The sequence below is a fragment of the Danio aesculapii genome, chromosome 20 (assembly GCF_903798145.1).
Source record: "Danio aesculapii chromosome 20, fDanAes4.1, whole genome shotgun sequence".
In the NCBI taxonomy this organism is placed as follows: domain Eukaryota; kingdom Metazoa; phylum Chordata; class Actinopteri; order Cypriniformes; family Danionidae; genus Danio; species Danio aesculapii.
Window position 1 is genome coordinate 53,129,254 of NC_079454.1, and position 23,970 is coordinate 53,153,223.

The window sequence follows — 23,970 nt, forward strand, 5'->3', positions numbered from 1 at the left end:
TACTATAGTAATTCTGACGTCATCTGTAGGTATGAAAGTGACGGAGCATCTCCGCTGCCACTGCCGGGGCCGGTGGTGCGGGCATTCAGTGAAGATGAGGCGCTGGCGCAGCAGGAGATCCACTGGAAACGGGCCACACTGGACAGACTAGCATTCCCTCAGACGCTGCTGGAGAAGAGTCTGTCTGTGCAAACCAACCTGGCATCACCTGAACCTTACCTCCATCCCTCTCAGGTAAAGCGCAGTACGCTGGTGCAGTGTTTCCCAACCCTGTTTCTGAAGCCACACCAACAGTACACTTTTTGTTTTTACTCTCTTTTTTTTTTCCGGCGACACAGTGGCTCAGTGGTTACGATATCTATTTTTTGCTGGGCGATATATTAATTCTAAATTAATTGTAATAAACAATATTATTGCCACTTTATATCACTAATAAAAATAATACAATTTAAACACAATAGTGTAATAATTCAGGTACACTGTTTCAAAGAACATTTTATTTTAAGAAGATTTAGACATTTGAAATTGAAACATGAAAAAATTATCTTAAAGCAGATCAGTAATAATAAATAGTAGACGTAAACAAAAAAAGAGTACGTCAAAAATAGACATTTAAAGCATCTCAGGTGCCATTTTTTAATAATCAGGCAGATCCCAAGACTGGACTGTTTGTTAAATGTTTGTGTAACGGTTAGTACTCGGTTTCCTCTGCGTTGTGTACTGTACAGATGAGACCTGACACCCAATCACGCCTTGAACAGACCACTTTATTCTGGTAAACAGAGTAAAACCACAGTGATCAGTTTCGGCAGTCTAACATGTCGTCCACGACCACTCTCTTGGCTGGCGCGAATAATAATCAATTAAAAATATAACATGAGTTCAGAAACACAGTAAATATTAAATCATGTACCTGGTAAACAGAGTAAAACCACAGTGATCAGTTTCGGCAGTCTAACATGTCGTCCTGCAATGATGGGTGTCTATTAGCAATTATAAAGTTGTATGCACAAAGAAATGATACATTATGAATAACAAAAAATATATATATTTTACAGGAGCACTCACTCACCACGACCACTCTCTTGGCTGGCGCGAATAATAATGACCTGTCCGGAACTAGTTAATAACATGCCACCAGCCAATGAACAGAGAGGGGGGTCATTTAGAATTAAAGGGCCATGTACATAAAATAAAAGCAAGTGGAAGCATTTTTATAACCTGTTACACTTGCAGCATTTTTTTTTAATGCTGTTTTTTCTAGCGTGTTTAACGGCTACATCGCTTTAGCTATATAATGCTGCCTGTATGTGAGTGTGTGCCATTTCACGCTGTCATGTTTATATTTGCACTGGCAAGTAAATACAGTTACAGTTTACCGTCTGGGCAACAGAAACAGCGTGCAGAAGTATAAATGCACAGCTACATGCTTTGCATGCGCCGTGGGTCACACCGATCACCTGACGCAGAAGTATAAACCAAGCTTAACCCGCTCTGCGCTGGACTATATGGACCTGATTTGTTTTGGTCTATTGAACCATCTATTAAAGTTCCTCAAAATAGCAATGCGCCTCAACACGCCTCCTTTTTTAGACCAGAACGCCTATGGGCGCACATATGAGCGCAAATGCATTTGCTATTTCAACAGCGTGCTGCAAAACGTCAAAATAACTCTTGCGCCAAGCTGAAACTAGCAAACAACCATTGCGTTGCGCCTTATGCTGCTTTGCGCTGGGTGTATGATAGGGCCCTGTGTGTGTGTGCGCACCGTGCATAGAGATGCTGCATAAGCCTCGCCTTCCACAGAAAGCAGAATGTAGTGCGTTTGACGAAAAACGTAGCTTGTTCTATTATGTAGCCTAATCATCATCGTCTTAAATTTCTTTATATAATATAGACAATATATCGCACCTCCAAAATTAACCTCCCTCATTTTCATTTATCGCGCGATAAGTCAATACATTGACTATCTCAACAGGCCTAGCACTGTGGCCTCACAACATGACGGTCGCTGGTTTGAGTCCCGGCTGGCTCGACAGTGTTTCTGTGTGGAGCTGCGTGGGTTTTCACGGTTTGTGTCTGATTTTGTGCGCCGACTGACAGCAGTTGTTCTCCTCCCTCTTTCTCCCCTGCTCTGCCGGCCACGCCCACTCCTCCCTCTGCTTGCAGAGCTCCACGCCCATCATAGAGCATTTTTTGAACCGAAAGAGGGGGGTTTCATGACCCTTTAATCAATTTAATCAGATTAAAATCGGACTATTGGCGTCCATGTAAACGTACTATATCCATGAATATAAATTCAGACATAATGATACCCATCAGCTGAGAAAATTAAGTGTGGTTTATTTATAAACTAATTTCGAGAGGATCACGTGCTTATGATCAACACGGCTGGCTCCTCATTAGCTCCGTAATCTGACCAATTAGATAATTACGGAAGCATTATAAATAACCAGAGTTTTTCACTCCAGTTATCTTCGTCTTGAAGCTTCCTCCCCCTATTTCCGATAGGGCGACATGGTGGCTCAGTGGCTAGCACTGTTGCCTCACAGCAAGAACACCGCTGGTCCAACCTCCTATCGGGTTGGTTGGTGTTTCTGTGCGGAGTTTACATGTTCTCCCGGTGTTCGCGTGGGTTTCCTCCGCGTCGCCCGGTTTTCTCCCACCGTCCAAAAACATAAACAATAGCCAATCGACTAAACCAAATTATCACCGAAAACAACACTAGTTTACACTTCTCACGCGGCGACAAGCAGGGGAGTCCTCGAGACCTACCTGAGCTCGAACTCCGCTCTCGCCCTTCTAACGGGAGGGAGCCCCGGGCTCGAGGATACTACGAGCTCAGGGCTCTCTCCCGGGACAGCATGCCAAATACGCTTTATTGATTATCAGCTAAGTGTGAACTCTTGAATGTATTTTTAAAATGTTTCGAAACCCTGAGGACGTAACGAGGCTTCATTTACTGAAATCCTGTGATCTTGACAATCTGATACTTGCTCTGAACAACTGATTTGAATGAATAAAAAAAGATTCATAGATGTTTCGAAGCTTCATAAAGCAGTGTTTCGACAACAGCCTTCACTACAGCAGGCAGACATGTTGCGTCAGAAACTCAAAACATTGCCTTGGTTTTCACATTAGTGTTATTGCATCGGATTGGAGGCAATTACCAGATAATTGTGATGCGCAGGTCACATTGAATTTGCAGTTTATGTTATGTGCTGCAATACTTTGCAACCCATTGTGATTTACTCTTTACTCGTCATTGACATGTTTTAATGGTGTGTTTTAAGGATTTTACCACCTTGTACCACCAGCTCATCCTCCTCAACACACACGATTTGAGGATCAATTTTTAATTTGGAATTAGTTTTAAAATGACAGTATAGCGAAAAGCAGAAAGCATATTATATACAGTAGGGCAAATAAGTATTGAACACTATAGGCTCTAATACACCTGGCGCAATAAGGCGCAAGACGTGTTTGGCATGATTTGTTGCTATTTTCAGACAGGCGCAGGTGTCATTTTCATGTTTTGCGCCACTTTGTTCATATAGCAAATCCATTTGTGCCACTTTGTGGACTCATGTGTGTGCTGGTCTGTAAAGGAGGTGTGTTAAGGCGCATTGTTGGAGCGTTGCTATTATGAGGAACTGAAAGCTCCTCTAAAGTCCAGCGCAGAGCATATTAGTCATTTATTAGCAGTATTATTTACCATATGCATGTTTTTTATTTGTTTTACACTTTTTCTTAGTTGTTTACACACAGTTACTTGTACTTCAGACACAATGACTAGAACATGCACCTGATGCACCAACCCCCTGAACCAATTCTGCTCAACTACAAGCACAATTCCTGCTTTACACTCACATTGCATGTTTAAAACACACTCTTTTCAGAACACTACACACAATTCTCTGGAAAATCACCCTGCGAAGGCAACTCATATCGGCCGCTTGTATCCGAGATCTTGTCCTTTCGGTCATGACCCAAAGCTCTCATAGGTGAGAGTAGGAACGGAGATACATTTTAAAATCTAAATTAATCTCACTGTAATCTTGGAATTAATCTACATTAATCGAAATTAAAATGGCTCATTTGAATTCTGTCGAAGGCATTCAGAATATGTGTGCTACCCCAAATAATGACTAAAAGTAAGTCTTTGAGAACGGGTTTCTCAAGCCAGGTGGCGCATTAGACCAGGGGCTTATCTCCCGTTTCTAAAATGCATCACAAACTGCTTGAGAAACTGTTCTACTATTATAATTGGTGATGAAAATAAATAATGTTCAATACGATGTACTTGTGTTTACTGACTGTTTATTCAGTTAAACATCAATGTTGAACTGTAGGCCTACATAAGCTCCAAACAGCGATTTTCTATTACCTTAATCCGACTTAAGTCATAACTGAACTGAACAGAAATGGAATTAAGACATGTGGAGTATGCAGATGTTAGTGGCATTATTGAAGTAAACACCGCAATCAAACTATTACCGTCATGTAGGCAGTTATGTAACTGCAGTTAAAGTCACCCAAAATTACAGGAAACTCTTACATGAAAGCACTTCACGTAAACACCTTCATTATATTATTGTCTATTAAGGCAAATAACTAGATTACAGATGTCCATATAAGTGTAGTCAGTAGTGTCTTCGAAGTAAGTGAAAGATCCAGAAGGGCATCCTGCAGATTTGATTCAGAAGGGCACTTGTTTGTTAGACGGCTCACCGGTTTGACTTTCATTCATCGTCATTCATTTTAAAAGCACTCGGTCCATTTTATTTGTGTATGTTTTACTCGAGCGCATAAACTCTACAGGTGCCTGATAGTTAGATGTGGAGCCTACATTAACCGCATTCACTCTAGTGAACTGCGTCCATGTTAGCACGTCACGTTTGATGTGGTAATTTCATAGTAGGAATACACACAGGTTCGAAGACTCGTTCTCGCCACCTACAGTGCAATTCGGCCAGGTATACATCCACGCTAAAATATCAAGGTGAAAGTCATCATAGCTTGTGTAGAATAGACCCAGCTCCCAACACTACTTTGAGAATAGATTGACGCAAATATATTTTTTTTAATCGCCCGATAAGAGTCTTTCGTAAACGCAGCACGTTAACCCATATATATATATATATATATATATACAGTGCTTAGCATAAATGAGTACACCTCATGTTGAAAATGAATATTTGTATCCATTTAGAAATAGGAAGATAATACATTTAAATTCATGCAAAAAAAAAAAAAATACAAAAGTTCTACATTATATTTCGTTTTTGTCTCTCTCATATGTTAGGAAAATATATATATAAATTTTAATTTATTAAATTTAAAAACACCAAAATCCACTTATAAAGTTTTTTATCTTATACATTTCTCTAACATATACATTTGGGCTACTAATTTTTGGACCGTTAATGTCACGTTCACTAGCGATCTAATGCTTGCAGATCGCTGGAGAACTACAGATCTGTTACTGAACCGGACTACAAATAACATCATGCACCTCATACACGCCAGTTCCTTATTCACTCTGATTACAGACACACAGGTGATGGTCATTCTCAATGATTTCATGGACTATATATACACCCCAGTTTCACATACTCGTGGCTGAGTCTTGTTTCTAATTTCCCATGAACATTACAGTGTTTTTTCCCTGTTTGTCTTGCCGTAGTTTGATTCGTGTCTTGTTTACCTTTTTGCTTCCCTGTCGCCTAGCCTGACCATTAGCCTGTGTTTTGACCACGTGTTTTGGATTATTCTTATGCTACTGTTTGCTCCTGTCCTTGACCATTGCCTGCAAGACTACTTTTTAAATAAACTATATACATTTAAAACCTTTATTGTAAGAGGGCGGCTCAATGGTGTTTCCCAGTACTTGGTTGCAGCTGGAGGAGCATCTGCTGCATAAAACATATGATGGATAAGTTGGTGGTTCTTTCCGCTGTGGTGACCCCTGATAAATAAGCGACTAAGTCGAGGGAAAATGAATGAATGATGTATTGTGAGATGAATCATATCAAATCATGAGTTCAGTGAATCTTTGCATCCTCACTGAAATGCATTAAAAAGTTTAGCGTTTGAGTTGTGATTGTGGTGTTTTCGTGGACACGCTGGTTCTTCAGGTCATTAATGAGCTGGAATGGTGCGATGGCGTTTTGTGGGCAGCGTCTGAACTCTTTCAGCACAATATAATGAGCATTTAAATGTCCTGAACCGCTGGGTAAACGCTGCCAGCTGGGTTAATTGGGACGGATGACCTTTAGACGCCTGTTACCCGACCAGTGATATCTTTGTTCTGGGGGATACTGGGCTGAGCTGATCTCACAGGATAAATTGTGCCAGTGTTTCCTTGGAGGGATTTTTTTTTGGTTCTGCTCTGTTTGCTTATAATGATGGAGACAGACAGCTGGCCCGGTAGGAAACGCTGTGAGAAACACAAACTGTCCTTGCTTATATCACACATATAGGTAAAGTCAAAATTATTTGTCCTCCCGTGATTTTTTTTTAAATATTTCCCAAATAATGTTTAAGGAAGCAAGGAATTTTCGCAGTATTTCCTATAATATTTTATCTTCTGTAGAAAGTCTTATTTGTTTTATTTCAGCTAGAATAAAAGCAGTTTTAAATTGTTTTAAAGTAATTTTAAGGTCAATATTATTAGCCCCCTTAAGCAATATTAGTTTTGATTTGTCTCCAGAACAAACATCTGTTATACAATGACTTGCCTAATTACCCTAACTTTACCCTAATTACCCTAGTGAAGCCTTTAAATGTCACTTTAAGCTGTATAGAAGTGTCTTGAAGAATATCTAGTCTAATATTATTTACTGTCATCATGGCAAAGAGAAAAGAAATCAGTTATTAGAAATGAGTTATTAAAACTATTATGTTTAGCAATGGCCTCCACAGTCATCAGATCTCAGCCCGATAGAGCACCTTTGGAATGTGGTGGATTGGCATCATGGATGTGCAGCCGACAAATCTGCAGCAACTGTGTGATGCTATCAAGTCAATATGGAGCAAAATCTCTGAGGAATATTTCCAGTAGCTTGTTGAATCTATGACACAAAGAATTAAGGCAGATCTGAAGGCAAAAGGGGGTCCATCCCAGTACTAGTAAGGTGTACCTAATTAAGTGGCAGGTGAGTTTGTATAAAGTTTTAGTTATCAGAGTTAATGGTATAGTTTACCCAAAAATTTAAATGTACTCACTATTTATTCACCCTTAAGTGGATATAAACCTTTGAGTTTGTTTCTTTCTGGTTTATTTTGCAATGAAACTGGAGCAATTTCACATCTGTTATGAAGTGAATTTCACATGTGAATAAAGCGAATTTCACACACTAAATAAAGTGAATTTTAGCACAAATGAAGCCAATATATTTGAATATTTATGTCTAATTTCTACGTACTTATTTCCCTTTCTACGTTTCTGCAAACTGCGAAATATATACCCAGACGTACGTCTATTGGGGGGAAGGGGGGTTAGTTATGTTCATTTTTGCGCTACCAGTTGACTGCTTACCTCCATACGGACGGCTTTTCCGGTTTTACCAGTTTGCCCAGTGGCTGGCCGTGTATGCCGATGGACTTGGGACGTGGAGTGTAGTTGACCGTGACAGTGGGGTTTGAGTTCGTCAACTGTTCCAGAAACCAGATAAACCTTCATTCATTTTCATCCGCTTATCGTGGGGGCAGCAGTTACAGGAGAGAACCTCAGACTTTTCTCTGGGGGGATGCCGATGCGTTCCCAAGTCAGTCGAAAGACATGGTCCCTCAAACATGTCCTGGGTCTTCCCCAAGGCCTCCTCCCGGTGGGACATGCCTGGGTCACCTCCCTATGTATGTAGGCATCCGAGGCATCCGAATCAGATGCCTGAGCCACCTCAGCTGACTTCTCTCGATGTGGAGGAGCAGCGGCTGTACTCCGAGCTCCTCCGGGTGACAGAGCTCCTCACCCTATCCATAAGGGTGCGCCCTGCCACACAGTGAACTCATTTCGGCTGCTTGTATCCAAGATCTTGTGTTTTCGGTCATGACCCAAAGCTCATGATCATAGCTTAGAGTAGGATTGTAGATTGTTTGGTACATCGAGAGCTTTGCCTTTTGGCTCAGCTCCTTCTTTAGCACAACGGACCGGTACATCGACCGCATTACTGCTGCCATGCACCAATCCGCTTGTCAATCTCACGCTCCATCCTTCCCTCACTCGTGAACAAAACCCCAGGATACTTGATGTTCACCTCCACCAAGGGGGATGAAACAAAAGCAAAAAATAAATAAATAAATAAATAAACATCAGGCTGAAAACGACGTGGTGAAATCACACGGCTATGACAGCTTTTCTTTTTCTAGATTGATTTTGAAAACACTATCGGTTGGGTTTAGGGATGGGGTGGGTCAGTCAGTCAGTTGACAGCAAGCTGTCCTAGGGTGTGTTACTCAAACAACAACGTAACTCGTGGCTGAACTATCATAGTACGATGCATCGTTTGGGAAAAGAACGATGTAGTGACGAGTAAAAACTGAACTGTAAAAATAGTTTTAAAGCAAATTACACCTAAGAGAGATAACCTTAATGCTTTTTATTTATAATTCTATGTTTAAATGCTAGAATGTTCTAAATGAATAGGGCATAGGGGGGATAAGTGGGAATAGAACACAGCCAGAAACTGTTTCTAACTACAGCTCCAGATGTGTAGTTGCAAGTGCACAAGTTTGCGATGCAGTTTGCGAATGTTCGTTGGAACGATGGATTTAGGAAACGCCAATTCAACAAACTATGTTTGTAACGATGGAACTTGCGACTTTAGTTGGCTAACGATTGTTTTCAGAAATGCACCCCTGGTCGGCTGAAGTGTATATTGCGCCCTCTGGTGGATTTACGTGAGAAGAGGACACGCTAGAGAAATTTGACATCATCAAAAACCATACACAGCGGCCTCTGGTGGATTTACTGTAACGTATTACACTGTCCCTAGAAATATAGACCTGGGTTTGTCAAATTATGCATGAAAATCATGATTTACTGCTTAGGAATGGGCCGATATAAGATTCTGACAGTATGATAACCTTGGATAAAAATATCATGGTAAGAAAGTATTTTGATTTCTACTCTAAAATATGCTCTTTTTAAATAACTGGCTAAAAAACAGCAACTTTTATCCCCCATTAAACACAATATATTTCATTTTGAGAAACACTTAAAATAATTTGGAGCAGTAAACATGTCAGGCTAATTCATTTAAATAAATCACTGACTTCTGCTGTCTTTATTAATTACAAAAACACAGATTTCTTTACAACTTGAAAAATATAATAAATAAATAAATAAATAAATAAATAAATAAAATACTTGTAAAAATACACATAAAACACATACATATAACAGAAAATATTAGCTGTTTTAAAACCTTGACTTTTCCCAACTGAGACCGCTGTTTGTTTACTAAAATGACCTTGCTCCGAGCCCTTCGGTGTTTGAATTATGATGTTATTTTTGATTTCCAGTGATTTATGGGAAGCTAACAGGCTGTGTGTGCTCTGGTTTGTAGAGCAGAACGTCTCTTCATACAGACACGCCCTGCTGGAAGAGCATCAATATTTCAGCATGTGCAGTTTTAGGAGTGCTTTCGTTATGTAAGGCATCATGTCAGAGTCCCACACGCACACCAACAGCAGCTCCAGATCCCGGACATTGACATACTCTACAAAATGCTGAGCTGTTTTAAACCAATGTTGGGTCAAATATGGACAATAAAATTAAATAAAAATAAATTAAATATATCGCAATTAAATCACAAACTACAGAAAGCTGCTAAGTTATTGACATGTTTACAATGTAGTATCTTGCAGCATAACTAGTAAACTATTATGTGCTGTCATCATGGCAAAGACAAAAGAAATCAGTTATTAGAAATGAGTTATTAAAACTATCATGTCAAACTATTCGTCTGTCTTTTAAATAGCACTTTGACAAAGACGTATAATATAGTGAAGCAGTAGCTCTACAGAAGAGTGAAAGAGAGGATGGAGAAGTAGCGGAGAGGAAAAGTGCGTGACTCATTTATTAATGTGCTGATGAAGATGGCCTGCGGACGTGAGGCTTTCACAGCACAACAGAAAAACTGACACTCAATAATAATCGCACGTGCAAATGTATCTCTGGTGGCTGACAGAGCTCAATCTGCTGCTAATTAAAGGTGCTGGGTGTAGTTTTGGACTCTTCTTAAGCATAAAGACACCATCATATGATTGCAGATGTTTCAGAAACATGCTCAGAGAACATTCTTGTTTATAAGACAATGCTGAAGTCAGATATTCTGCTTTACACATGTGCATTACGTGCCAGAATGTCTGTCTTCGTTTTGGTAATTTAACCCGCTCAATGCCAGTTTAGCTAATTATATTTTAGCACACTGGGTTGCCTTGGTGGAAAACAGTGTATTGCGTTCATTTATTCAGGAAGGCTCTCAAAGCATGCGTCTGTGACAGAAATGCGACCTCCAGAGGACAGTAGCAGACTCCGAAATGAGACGCAGGTTTCAAGAGTTCACACTTAGATATTGTTTGACAACTCTTAGCAGGTTTGGCATGCTGTCCCGGGAGAGAACCCTGAGCTCTGAGATAGTTGAGCCCAGGGCTCCCGCCTGGTCCATAGAGCATGTGAGGGGAGTACGAGATCAGGTGGTTCTCCAGAGCTCCCCGTGGTAAAGGAAGAAAGGAGGAGAAGGGGTGGATGGGGGGTTTCTTCGGAAAAGGAAGATAAGGGTAGTTCTAGCTAGGCTACTTATAGTGAGTTTGGATTAATCTGATTGGCTAACTAATGATTGTAGATGGGTGACCAGCTGCAGTCAATCATATCACGTGCTCCTCTCGAAATTAGTTTGTGAAACTTCACTTAAAGTTCCACATGAGGTTATGAATTAGCTAATAATCACACCATGGCGCATGGCGGAAGTGTAAAAACTAAACGCTTCACTAGCGATAAAACAGTTAAACAGAGAAAGTGCATTACTTCCATCATTTTAATATAGCATATTATAATAATATCCAAAAATTATAGTATATTATTAAGATCGCTGAGGCCTACCGGTTGAGAATCCCTGGTTTAGTGTACTACTTTAGAGCATGTAGGGTGTTCTGAAAAGTCTTTAGCTATTGCTGATGAACAGTGCAGTTGCTAGTGTATTGTTTTTAGGGTGCTACTATACAGTTGCTACATGGCTTTTAGCGCATTGCTACGCAGTTGCTAGAACATTCTAAGTGTTTTTAACCCTTGCTGTGCTATGGAGTTGTGTTTTTTTAGTACTTCTTTGCAATTGCTTGGGCATGGTTTTTAGAGTGTTGCTATGCACTTGCTAGTGTGATCCAAGAGTATTTTAGCTATTGTTATGCAGGTGCTAGTGCATCCAGAGCGTTGCTACACAGTTGTTCAGTTGATATTTTGGCGCCAGTTTTTCAGGAAGTTACTATTATTCTCTTTGATTCATTCATTTTCCTTCAGCTTAGTCCCTTATTTATCAGTGGTCGCCACAGCGGAATGAACCGCCAACTATTCTAGCATATGTTTTACACAGCGGATACCCTTCCAGGTGCAACCCAGTACTGGGAAACACCCATGCACACTCATTCACACACATACGCTCATACACTATGGCCAATTTAGTTAATCAGTTCCCTTATAGCGCATGTGTTTGGACTGTTGGGGACACCGGAGCACCGGTAATGTTTGAAGCACAGTGCACATGTTGAATGCACAGTGGCTGTTGGCAGCTGTTTGGGATGTCCTGTGATTCATGCTGATGTGTTCAGCAGTCTCACAGGAGTCATCAGGACGTTCTGCTCGGCCAAATTAACTGGATTTCTGAGACCAGGAAAGCCATCTAGAAAGTCCAAGGCCACATTGTCCCTCATGACCTCATCCTCTTCACACACGGCTTGGTTCAAACACCTTGCATGACCTTCACCGCAGAGCATTGCTAGGCAGTTACTAAGGTGTTGTTTTTAGATTGTTCCTATGTTTAGTTTTCAATTTCCATAGCAATGCCCTTGAAAACATCCATAATAGACTGATTTCACAAATTTATAATTTCTCCGTCTTCCGAGTGACCCGAAGGTCTGTTCTGAATGGATTGTGAAAATAAATAGGGATATCAGAGCTCATTTACAGCTAAGTTAAGGGAAATGGCACTAGATAGCTAACGTTTTCTTTCCCAAAGACACGTTTTAGATGCCATTTATCAAACTCAAGTTAGTGAATGATTCTTTCACTACATTAGACTTGTCACGATAATGATTTTCGGCACCAATCGGTACTGAAATTGTACAAATAACTTAAATTTCTCGCTACAATTTAGCAGTTGAGCAGGTTCTTAAACAGGCAGATTTGCCATAGTATTTACCAGTGCTCAACAGAAATGACTGTGATTGGCCACAAAGGTCATCAGTTCACCGAATTTCACCTATGTTTACCGAGTGCAAACACATTTGAGCGATCCGCTGATGAATCGACGGATCTTCGTGGCTTTAAACCCCCTTCAGTATCCGTGTATCTGTGTTTGCATTTGGTGAAGAGCGATTAATCAATAACTAACTTATTCTGAATGATCTTAAAAAAACACCAGCTATGCTTAAATAACTGGTTTGTAAATAATGCAATACTTAATTTAGTAATAAAAATAAATCATTAACAGAGTATGAAAGTACAGCTATTAAGCACATTGTAAGTGTGGTTATGTAAAGAATAAAGCATTGTAGCTGCAGTTACTACTGCTTACTAACGTCTATTAATGTAGAGTTAACGCTCAACAGATAATGAATTCACTGTTTGCTAATGCTTAATAAATGATTCATAGTGTGTAGTTATTATAAAGTGTTACCAAAAACTCATCGCCAGAGCTGTGAGAAATCAAAACACAGAGCTCTTTTTGAAAAAGGGGAGGAGCTACTGTATGCCCCGCCCTCTGCATGTTTTGTTAAGATTATGTCAAACATGTGTCCCTTTATTAATTAGGGGTCGCCACAGAGGAATGAACCACCAATTTATCCAGCATATGTTTTACACAGCAGATGCCTTTCCAGCTGCCACCCAGTACTGGGAAACATCCATACACACTCATTCACACACACACTCATACACTACGGCGAATTTAGTTAATCAATTCCCCTATAGCGCATGTGTTTGGACTAAAACTGGAGCACCCCGAGGAAACCCACGCCAACACGGGGAGAACATGCAAACTCCACATAGAAATCCCAACTGGCCCAGCTGGGACTCAAACCAGCGACCTTCTTGCTGTTAGGCGAACGTGCTAACCACTGAGCCACTGTGTCACCCACAAATCGCAGAGCACATTATTAAAGTCTTCATAAATCCAAATCTGTATGATGAAGTTTGTCCAGCCGTAGCTGAATATTGACTAGGTAGTTTTATTTTTGTGAGGGGTGTGGCTAAGGATTCTTCGACCAATCAGAGTCACCGTAATTCCTAAAATCTTTTGTGGTTAGCACTGTGGCCTCACAGCAAGAATGTCGCTGGTTCAAACCCCGGCTGGGTCAGTTGGCGTTTCTGTGTGGAGTTTGCATGTTCTCCCCGTGTTGGCGTGGGTTTCCTCCGGGTGCTCCGGTTTTAGTCCAAACACATGCGCTATAGGGGAATTGATGAACTAAATTGTCCATAGTGTATGAGTGTGTGTGAATGTGTGTGCATGGGTGTTTCCCAGTACTGGGTTGCAGCTGGAAGGACATCCGCTGTGTAAAATAAATGCTGGAATAGTTGACGGTTCATTCCACTGTGGCAACCCCTGATGAATAAAGGGACAAAGCCGAAGGAGAATGAATGAATGAAGTTTCCTTCAACATATTAATTTGAGTGTAATATTTGGACTGTGATCTTCATTTACTTCAAGACTTGTTGCAGTTATTTCTTTGCTATTCACATATCTAATGTATATGCACAAATATATCATTGTAAAGCATCCTGTAGGACATTTTAATTTATAAGAGAGATCTGTGAGGGGTGTACATGCTTGTTTATACCAGCAAAATACAGCTGAAGTCAGAATTATGTTGCAACCCAGGCTCATTCTGAAAACGTAGTCCCGTGGACGGTTTTGGAGACCGCGAAATACGTAGCCAGAGGTACGTATGGCTGCATTAATTTCGGCGCTTGTGGGCCAGCCGCTCGCCGGAAGCCCCCACACTTTTCCGCAGCAGCCAGTTTGTCCAGTTAGCTCTTCGTGTACATTGGCAGACTCGAGGCGCAGAGAGGGGCTGACCACGACGACGACCGGGTTCGAGTCCGGGGAAGAGCGGGTTCAGAAATCAGGTAAGAAAACAAAAACAAAATCCAAAAAATGAAGCGAACAAGTTCGTCACAGAGTGAGAATGTGGTCAAAATCCAAAAACGTGGTAAAAATCAAATGAGGGCTTTTCTTTTTCTGGACGGCTTTTGTGAATCGTCGTTGGTTGGGTTTAGGGAAGAAGGAGGGTGGGTCAGCCGATTGGCCGGTTGCACGGTCAATCATTCTGTCATCCAGGCAGACAGGCGGAAGGTTGCTCGACAGCGGCCTCTGGCGGGTTTACGCGAGAACGGCGCGGGTGCAAACGGCGCTCGCGAGAGACATTCGACACGTGAAAAAGCGCGCACAGCAGCCTCTCGCGGATTCGTGAAAACAAAAACTGCAAAAATTTGTACCTCCCGGGACGTATTTCGCGGTCTCCAGAAACGTCCACAGGACTACTTTCTCAGAATGAGCCTGGGTTGGAATTATTGGCCCTCCCATGCAATATATCCCAAATTATGTATTTCCTATAGTATTTTTTCTTCTGGAGAAAGTTATTTGTTTTATTTCGGCTGGAATAAAAGCAGTTTTTAATTGTTTTAAATCCATTTTAAGGTCAATATTATTAGCCCCCTTAAGCAATATTAGTTTTGGATTGTCTCCAGAACAAACCACTGTTATACAATGACTTTCCTAATTACCCTAACTTTACCCTAATTAACCTAGTTAAGCCTTTAAATGTCACTTTAAGCTGAATACTAGTGTCTTGAACAATATCTAGTCAAAAATTATGTGCTAACATCGAGACAAAGATAAAATAAATCAGTTATTAGAAATGAGTTATTAAAACTGTCATGTTTAGAAATGTGTTGAAAAACGTCTTCTCAATGTTAAAGAAAAATTGAGGAAAATAATATACAGGAGGGCTAATAATTCTGACTTCAACTGTATGCTTCTTGAAGCTTCCACAGGAGGAAACCAGCTGAGTCCTTTGACAGTTCACATTAGTGTAATTGCCTGAAGGAGGTATTTGTGCTGTTTTGTTGTCATGATTTGACTCATTTCCTCTGCGTGCTCCTCTTGACCGACCCTGAGGCGCTTCAATATCTGTGCTTCCTCTGTTCAACATCATCATACAATGTTTTCTTTCTTTCTCAGTCGGAGGATCTGGGAGCATGTTCTCAGTTCGAGGCCAGCAGAAACGCCCGAAACATGATGCCCAGTGCCAGCTGCGGCGTCTTCCCAGAGTTCACGCTTCGCAAGCCGTCCTCGGAGACGGACATCGAGAACTGGGCATCCAAACACTTCAACAAGCACACGCAGGTACACACTCACCATCTCCAGTGTTATACACAACATCCATTTAACCCTATAAAGGGGTCAAAAGGGAAACTCGGATTGTGTTATGCAGAAAAACTCTATAGCAAGGACATTTGAAATGGGTCTATTAGAAAATATGCATGTTTCATATGTTCCTAACAGCCCATCTTTAATTATCCCTTACATGAACACAATGCTATATTTCAGGGTCTGTTCAGGAGGAAAGTGTCCATTGCCAACATGCTGGCCTGGAGCAGCGAGCCCATCAAGAAGCCCATGATCATGACCTCTGACCGGACGGTGAAGCGCGAAGCCGTGGATCTCTTCAAGCTCATCCAGACCTACATGGGAGACCGGCGGGCCAAAGCGGAGCCGCTGGCAGTAGCTCTGGAGGTGGCAGTCCGGGGCTGGAGCTGTCAGGGCCTGAGGGACGAGCTCTACATCCAGCTCTGCAGACAAACCACCGAGAACTTCCGCTACGACAGTCTGCAGAGGGGCTGGGAGCTCATGGCCATCTGTCTGGCCTTCTTCCCGCCGACGCCTCGATTCCACAACTACCTGGAGGGCTACATCTACAGACACATGGACCCACTGAACGACACCAAGGGTATGACACTGTTCAATGCAGTAAATAAATAAACACAGGGCTGTAGCTAGACATGGAGCTTTACTGAGTCATAGGGCCCTCCATTATTCTTATATAAGTATAAATACTAAATAATATACTTACTAACTCACCCATTTTCCTTTGGCTTAGTCCCTGATTTATCAGGGATCACAACAGCAGAATGAACCAACAATTACTCTGCCATATGTTTTATGTGATGGATGCCCTTCCAGCTGCAACAAACTAACTTACTAACTATCTAACAAACTAACTCACAAACTAACTTACCGCTAAACAAACAATCTAACTAACTATCTACCTAACAAATTAACTCACTAACTAACTGACTGACTGACTAACTAACTAATTGACTGACTGACTAACTGACTTATTAATTGACTGACTGACTAACTAACTGACTAACTAACTGACTAACTAATTGACTAATTAATTCACTAACTGACTAACTAATTGACTAACTGGCTAACTAACTGACTAATTAATTCACTAAACGACTAGCTAACTAAGTAAGTAACTAACTAACTAACTAACTAACTGACTGACTGACTGACTGACTGAATAACTAACTGACTATCTAATAAAGAAGCTTACCCCCAAACAAGCAGTCTACCTAGCAAACTAATGACTAACTAACTAATGAACTGACTAACTAACTGACTAACTACCCAATCAATAACCTACCTACCTAACTAACTAACTAACTGACTGACTGACTGACTACCTATCTGACTAGCTAACTACCTGACTCAATGACTGACTGACTAACTGACTAACTAATTGACTGACTGACTAACTGACTAATTAATTCACTAACTGACTAACTAACTGACTAACTAATTGAATGACTGACTTAACTAACTGACTAATTAATTCACTTACTGACTAACTAACTGACTAATTAATTCACTAACTGACTAACTGACTTATTAATTGACTGACTGACTAACTAACTGACTAACTAACTGACTAACCAATTTAATGACTTACTAGCTAACTGACTAATTAATTCACTAACTGACTAACTGACTAATTAATTCACTAACTGACTAACTAATTAAATGACTGACTAACTGACTAATTCACTAACTGACTAACTAACTGACTAACCAATTTAATGACTTACTAGCTAACTGACTAATTAATTCACTAACTGACTAACTAACTGACTAATTAATTCACTAACTGACTAACTAACTGGCTAATTAATTCACTAACTGACTAACTAACTGACTAACTAATTGAATGACTGACTAACTAACTGACTAATAATTCTCTAACTGAATAACTAACTGACTAATTAATTCACAAACTAACTGACTGACTAATTGACTGACTGACTAACTAACTGACTCATTAATTCACTAACTGACTAACTAATTGAATGACTGATTAACTAACTGACTAACTAATTGACTGACTGACTAACTAACTGACTAACTAATTGACTTACTAACTAACTAACTGACTAAGTAATTGACTGACTGACTAACTAACTGACTGACTGACTGACTAACTGACTAATTAATTGACTGACTAACTAACTGACTAACTAATTGACTGACTGATTAACTAACTGACTAACTAATTGACTGACTGACTGACTAACTAACTGACTAACTAATTGACTGACTGACTGACTAACTAACTGACTAACTAATTGACTGACTGACTAACTAACTGACTAACTAATTGATTGACTGACTAACTAACCGACTAACTAATTGATTAACTAACTGACTAATGACAAACAAACTAACTCACTGACTAACTGACTAATTTATTGACTGACTGACTAACTAACCAACTAACTGACTAGCTAACTGACAAACTAATTGACTGACTGACTAATGACAAACAAACTAACTGACTGACTAACTGATTAACTAATTGACTGACTGACTGAATAAATAACTGATTAACTACTTGACTTACTGACAAACTGACTAATTACTTGACTAACTTACTGACTAACTAGCTAACTGACTAACAAACTAATTAACTAACCAATTATTATTATTATACAGTTATTATTCAAAATAAATAGTATAAATCAATCCTAAATGTAACTGGGAACCAATAACATAAAGACCCATCTAGTGTGATATGCTGAGATTTTACTAAAAAATTTAAATATTAATATAAATATATTAATTTCATAAGATAATTGGACAGAACACATAAATATGTTTTATAGGATCATATGTTGTCTGACACCTGACTCTGATGGCCGATAAGCAAGTCAGATATCCAACCAAAACAACACATCCATTATTTTGGAACTAAACCAATATTACACATAAATAAAAAGTAAGTAAACTTATTAATTTCATAAATAAATAAACAAAAATAACAGTATTTTTCCAGGTCTGCACTTTTAGCTTAGCTTAGCATAGATCATTGATTCGGATTAGACCATTAGCATCTCGCTTAAAAATGACCAACAAGTTTTGAAAGTTTTCCTATTTAGTAGTTATAGTCATTGTTTATCTTATATTAGTAAGAAAAGGCTGTTTTTAAATGTTTAAAGTTAAAGAAACAGTACATTTTACAAGCTTATCTTTAGCTAGATTCTAGTGTGAAACTGTGATACTGTAAAATCAAGAAAATCCCACTGTAGGTATAATTAAGCTACTAAAACACTGAAGATCTGTTTAATTTTAGCTTTAAATGTAATGTTCAGTCACTGACGTCTGCTTGTTTGTGTGTTGCAGGAGTGGCGATAAGCAGCTATGCAAAATACTGTTACCGTAAACTCCAGAAAGCTGCGCTCTCGGGAGCCAAGAAGGTAAGTGACTGTTATCTCCAACAGAGTTGTGTAGTGAATCTGACTAATTTATTTTGATATAGTTTATTCACAACTTTTTGGATTAAATTGTTTGTTTCAGGCAAAGTTCACTAAAAATGAACATTTATTTACTCCAAACTGCACTTTTATTCTTTTGTAAAGTATAAAAACACATACGATCTGATTGTGCACAGTGTATTTGTCGAAATCACTGCAAAGAAATCAGTTGTTGTTCATTTGTTGTATACTAAGTGAATTTTAAATGATGTCTCTTGTGTCTGGTTCACATGTTCAGTGTTTAGACTCTTAATATCTGCTGTTGGTGAATGTGTTAATTGGTCGTGAAGTGGTGCGAGGGCTGTTTGGTTTGCCGTTTAATGTGTTTTACACTACATGGCTGTTAAATTCTTGATTCTGATTGGCTGATGAACATTCTAAGGTTTATTTCCAGAACCTTTACTTTCTCCGTTCCTAAAAACATCTAATAATATATACATCAAAATATGTTGCTTTAAACTTTATATTATGTTATAGCACTGGTCTGTTGAATGCTTGATTCTGATTGGCTGATGATCATTTTAAGGCGTGCCGTTATTTTCAGATAAAAGCTCAGATAAAGTAGTTCCAGCAGGTTTAGAGCGTATTATGGCTTCATATCACTACGCTGAATGATTTGAGCTATTTCACTGCTACAACAGTCAAACATCACATCAAAATGCAACCGAAGGCTTTGGAGGAGATGTAGAAGAAGTGCTACACACAGGAGCAGTTTGAGGACAAAAACCTGACAAATAAAGTCCCAAATATTACATCTAAACAGTGGATTTAGCTGTCATAACCATAGTATAAGCAGAATAACTGACTACATTCTTTTGAGTTATTAGAAAGTAATGCAAACAACCAAACAATTAACAATAACAATATTATTAATATTAACAATGTCCTTGTTATACAGAGTAGCAAGGTAAGTTTCAAATTTTTAACAAGTAATGTTCCCTTTTAGTTCCTGGCTTTTAGACACTGCAGTTTTTAGTTTCAGGTTGTTTTTGTTGTCCCAAAGTTAGTTTGTTGGGTCACGCTAGAAGTCTGAGTAATGCTGAAAGATGCCTCAACTCATTCACCGTAAGAATTATTAGATGAATTATTTAATGGTAACATTTGAAAGAGAAAATGGCCTGTATTATTTAATCAAGTCGAGATTTCAAGGAAGAGATGAACAGAGCGAGTGTGCCTGAGCCTCGGACAGTATCAAGAAGGCTATTCCTGAGTTTAGGAGCCATATATGAGAACGCTCGACCTCCTTTAGTTGACTTTGCTATTCTTGGTGCTACCAGAAGCCCTGAGTTTTGTGAGCTCTTTATTTGTTTATGGTGTAGTTTTTCACTTTTTTGACAGTTGTGGGTCTTAAATGTGGTGATTTCCGGGGTCACAATGTGTTCTCATTGTGTTTTCTGGCAGGATACAAAGCATATAAACGATCCAATAGGCAGAATACATGTTATTATGAAGTCAGACGCAGTTTCAGATTGTTTTAGTGTTGATAACATGCCACATTGTCACACATGAACTTTATAATTATTCCAAAGTTAGTTTGTTTGGTCACAGTAGAGATCTGAGTAATGCTGAAAGATTACACCTCAACTCATTCACTGTAAGATTTATTAGATGGGTTATTTAATGGTAACATTTGAAGGAGAAAATGGCCTGGATTATTTAATCAACTCGAGATTTAAGAAAGGAATGCATAGAGTATATGCTTTGCTAAAAAGGTCTTTAATCTAGTTTTGAACAGAGCGAGTGTGTCTGAGCCTCGGACATTATTAAGAAGGCTATTCCATAGTGTAGGAGCCATATATGAGAACGCTCGACCTCCTTTAGTTGACTTTGCTATTCCTGGTGCTACCAGAAGCCCTGAGTTTTGTTAGCCCTTTATTTGTTTATGGTGTAGTTTTTCACTTTTTTGACAGTTGTGGGTCTTAAATGTGGTGATTTCCGGGGTCACAATGTGTTCTCATTGTGTTTTCCGGCAGGATACAAAGCATATAAACGATCCAATAGGCAGAATACATGTTTTGATGAAGTCAGACGCAGTTTCAGGTTGTTTTAGTGTTGGTAACATCCCACATTGTCACACATGAACTTTATAATTATTCCAAAGTTAGTTTGTTTGGTCACAGTAGAGATCTGAAAGATTACACCTCAACTCATTCACTGAAAGATTTATTAGATGGGTTATTTAATGGTAACATTTGAATGAGAAAATGGCCTGGATTATTTAATCAAGTCGAGATTTAAGAAAGGACTGCATAGAGTATATGCTTTGCTAAAAAGGTCTTTAATCTAGTTTTGAAAAGAGGGGGTGTGCCTGAGCCTCGGACATTATCAAGAAGGCTATTCCATAGTATAGGAGCCATATATAAGAACGCTTGACCTCCTTTAGTTGACTTTGCTATTCTTGGTGCTACCAGAAGCCCTGAGTTTTGTGAGCTCTTTATTTGTTAATGGTGTAGTTTATTTCACCTTTTTGATAGTTGTAGGTCCTAAATGTGGTGATTGCCGGGGTCACAATGTGTCCTCATTGTGTTTTCTGGCAGGATACGAAGCATATAAACAATCCAATAGGTAGAATACATGTTATTATGAAGTTAGACGCAGTTTCAGGTTGTTTTAGTGTTGATAACATCCCACATTTTTACACACAAACTTTATAATTGTCCCAAAGTTAGTTTGCTGGGTCACGCTGGAAGTGGTATAGTTTATTTCACCTTTTTGACAGTTGTAGGTCTTAAATGTGGAGCAAATGTGGTTTTTATGAAGTCAGACGCAGTTTCAGGTTGTTTTAGTGTTGTTAACATCCCACATTTTTACACACAAACTTAATTATTGTCCCAAATTTGATCAGAAATCGGTTTGCTACCAAAAAATGCATCCTTGTCAGATTACACCTTAACTCATTCACCAGTATAAGAATTATTAAGTGGATTTTTTTATGGTAACATTAATATTTAAAGGAGAAAAATGGCTTGGATTAGTTTCATAGAGACTTCTAGGAACTGATGGTTAATTTCCATTTCCAGTGTTTAAAAGCTCAATTTTTGCTAAACCTCAAGGCTACTACTGAAAACTGGACTCACACCGTTTCAAGCTACTAGAACTTCTATGTTAAGCTGCTTTAAAACAATCTACATTGTTAAAGCACTATAGAAATAAACATCATTCATTCATTCATTGTCTTTTCGGCTTAGTCTCTTTATTAATTAGGGGTCGCCACAGCGGAATGAACCGCCAACTTATCCAGCATATGTTTTACGCAGCGGACGCCCTTCCAGCCGCAACCCATCACTGGGAAACACCCATACACACACATTCGCACACATATATACACTATGGACAGTTTAGCCTACCCAATTCACCTGTGACACATGTCTGTGGACTGTGGGGGGAAACCGGAGCACCCGGAGAAATAAACATGAGTTGAATTATTAATTTTCAATGCAGTGTGATGTAATATTTTCCCCATGCTGACTCCGCCCCCAGCTATGACACAGCTGTTCATAATTTCCTAATAATTCAATGGTTTGTCGTCAATTATCACTTACTTCATGCTATCAGTCTATTGGCGTGCAGACATTGAGCTGTTTCCTGATGATCTTTAGTGATGATGATCTTCACACTTGTGTTCCTGATGAGTTCGTGAAAACCATCTCCATGTGTGAAAGCCTGCGCTGTGGAGATTTCGCTGTGTGTGAAACTGGGCAGAAACACTGAGATTGTGTGTAAATGTGCATTTATGCCAGACGCGCAGCAGGGTAAAGCTCCAAACATGGCTCCGCTCCAACACCTAGTGTGCTCCCTACTTAGGCAGCATTCAGGGCATCGCATTTTGCTCACAAATGGCTCTCAAAGACTGATCCAGAAATGAATTTGTCGAGCATTTTGCTCATCTAACCAATGAAAATAGCAACAAATCATGTCCGTTGCGCCTGGTGCCACTGGGTGTATGATAGGACCCCGTAATCTGATATCAATTGTATTATTATTCAAAACTATTTCATTAAAGTTTTCGATGGTGAAAGAAATACTAGAAGGTTTATTTAATGTATCTGCAAGACTTTAATCACCCATATAAATTTCTTCATCTGTGTGTGTGTAGGGTCTGAAGAAGCCATCAGTGGAGGAAATCGCGTACGCTCGTAACGCCATCTTCCGGCCGTCGATGTTCGGCTCGTCTCTGGAGGAGGTGATGGCGATGCAGAAGGAGCGATACCCCGACCAGCAGCTGCCCTGGGTGCAGACGCGCCTCTCTGAGGAGGTGCTGGGACTCAACGGAGACCAGACTGAGGGCATCTTCAGGTCAGACACATTCACAGACAGACAGGCAGACAGACACACACACACGAGGATGATCTCTGAGCGGCCGTTTCTACAATGAAACCAAGAATAGACTTGTGCTGTGCCTCATTAAGTGAGGTTAACATTAAATTAAACTAATGAATAATTGACTTATATTGTTGTTAGACTGTTGCTTTTTTTGTGTGTTGTCAATATGCTTGTGCTTATATTGGCTTATTAGTTGTGTTAAATTATTACTTGCATTATTCTGAATGATAACCAGATTCAAATACTCCAGAAACACAAAAAATCTGGTTCAAAAGGGGCTTTATTTGTAATATGCACCATTATAATGATTAATATTCATTAATTATGACATACACTACTGTTAAAAAACATGTAACCAAGATTGTATTAAACAAATTAATTTTATAGTGCAAAAAAATGCATTTTATTGGTCAAAAGTGATTGTAATGGCATAATATAGAGTAAAAAAATTATACTTTAAATAAATATTGGTCTATTGTCAATGATTACATGCATCATTCTGATTGAAAACTAGATGCAAATAGTTTATTCTAGAAACAGCACTATTTTTTTATTAA

At 39.4% G+C, this 23,970-nt stretch overlaps 1 protein-coding gene across 1 annotated transcript in view; it reads left to right on the forward strand.

Annotated features, from left to right (window-relative positions):
* The window catches only part of arhgap39 (Rho GTPase activating protein 39), a 150,498-nt gene that overhangs the window by 95,626 nt on the left and 30,902 nt on the right, over nt 1–23,970 (forward strand). The window contains exons 4-8 of the mRNA XM_056481548.1: nt 30–234; nt 15,459–15,623; nt 15,828–16,227; nt 18,960–19,033; nt 23,187–23,386. Of these exons, the coding sequence (XP_056337523.1) occupies nt 30–234; nt 15,459–15,623; nt 15,828–16,227; nt 18,960–19,033; nt 23,187–23,386 (1,044 nt within the window). The remainder of the gene's footprint in view (nt 1–29; nt 235–15,458; nt 15,624–15,827; nt 16,228–18,959; nt 19,034–23,186; nt 23,387–23,970) is intronic.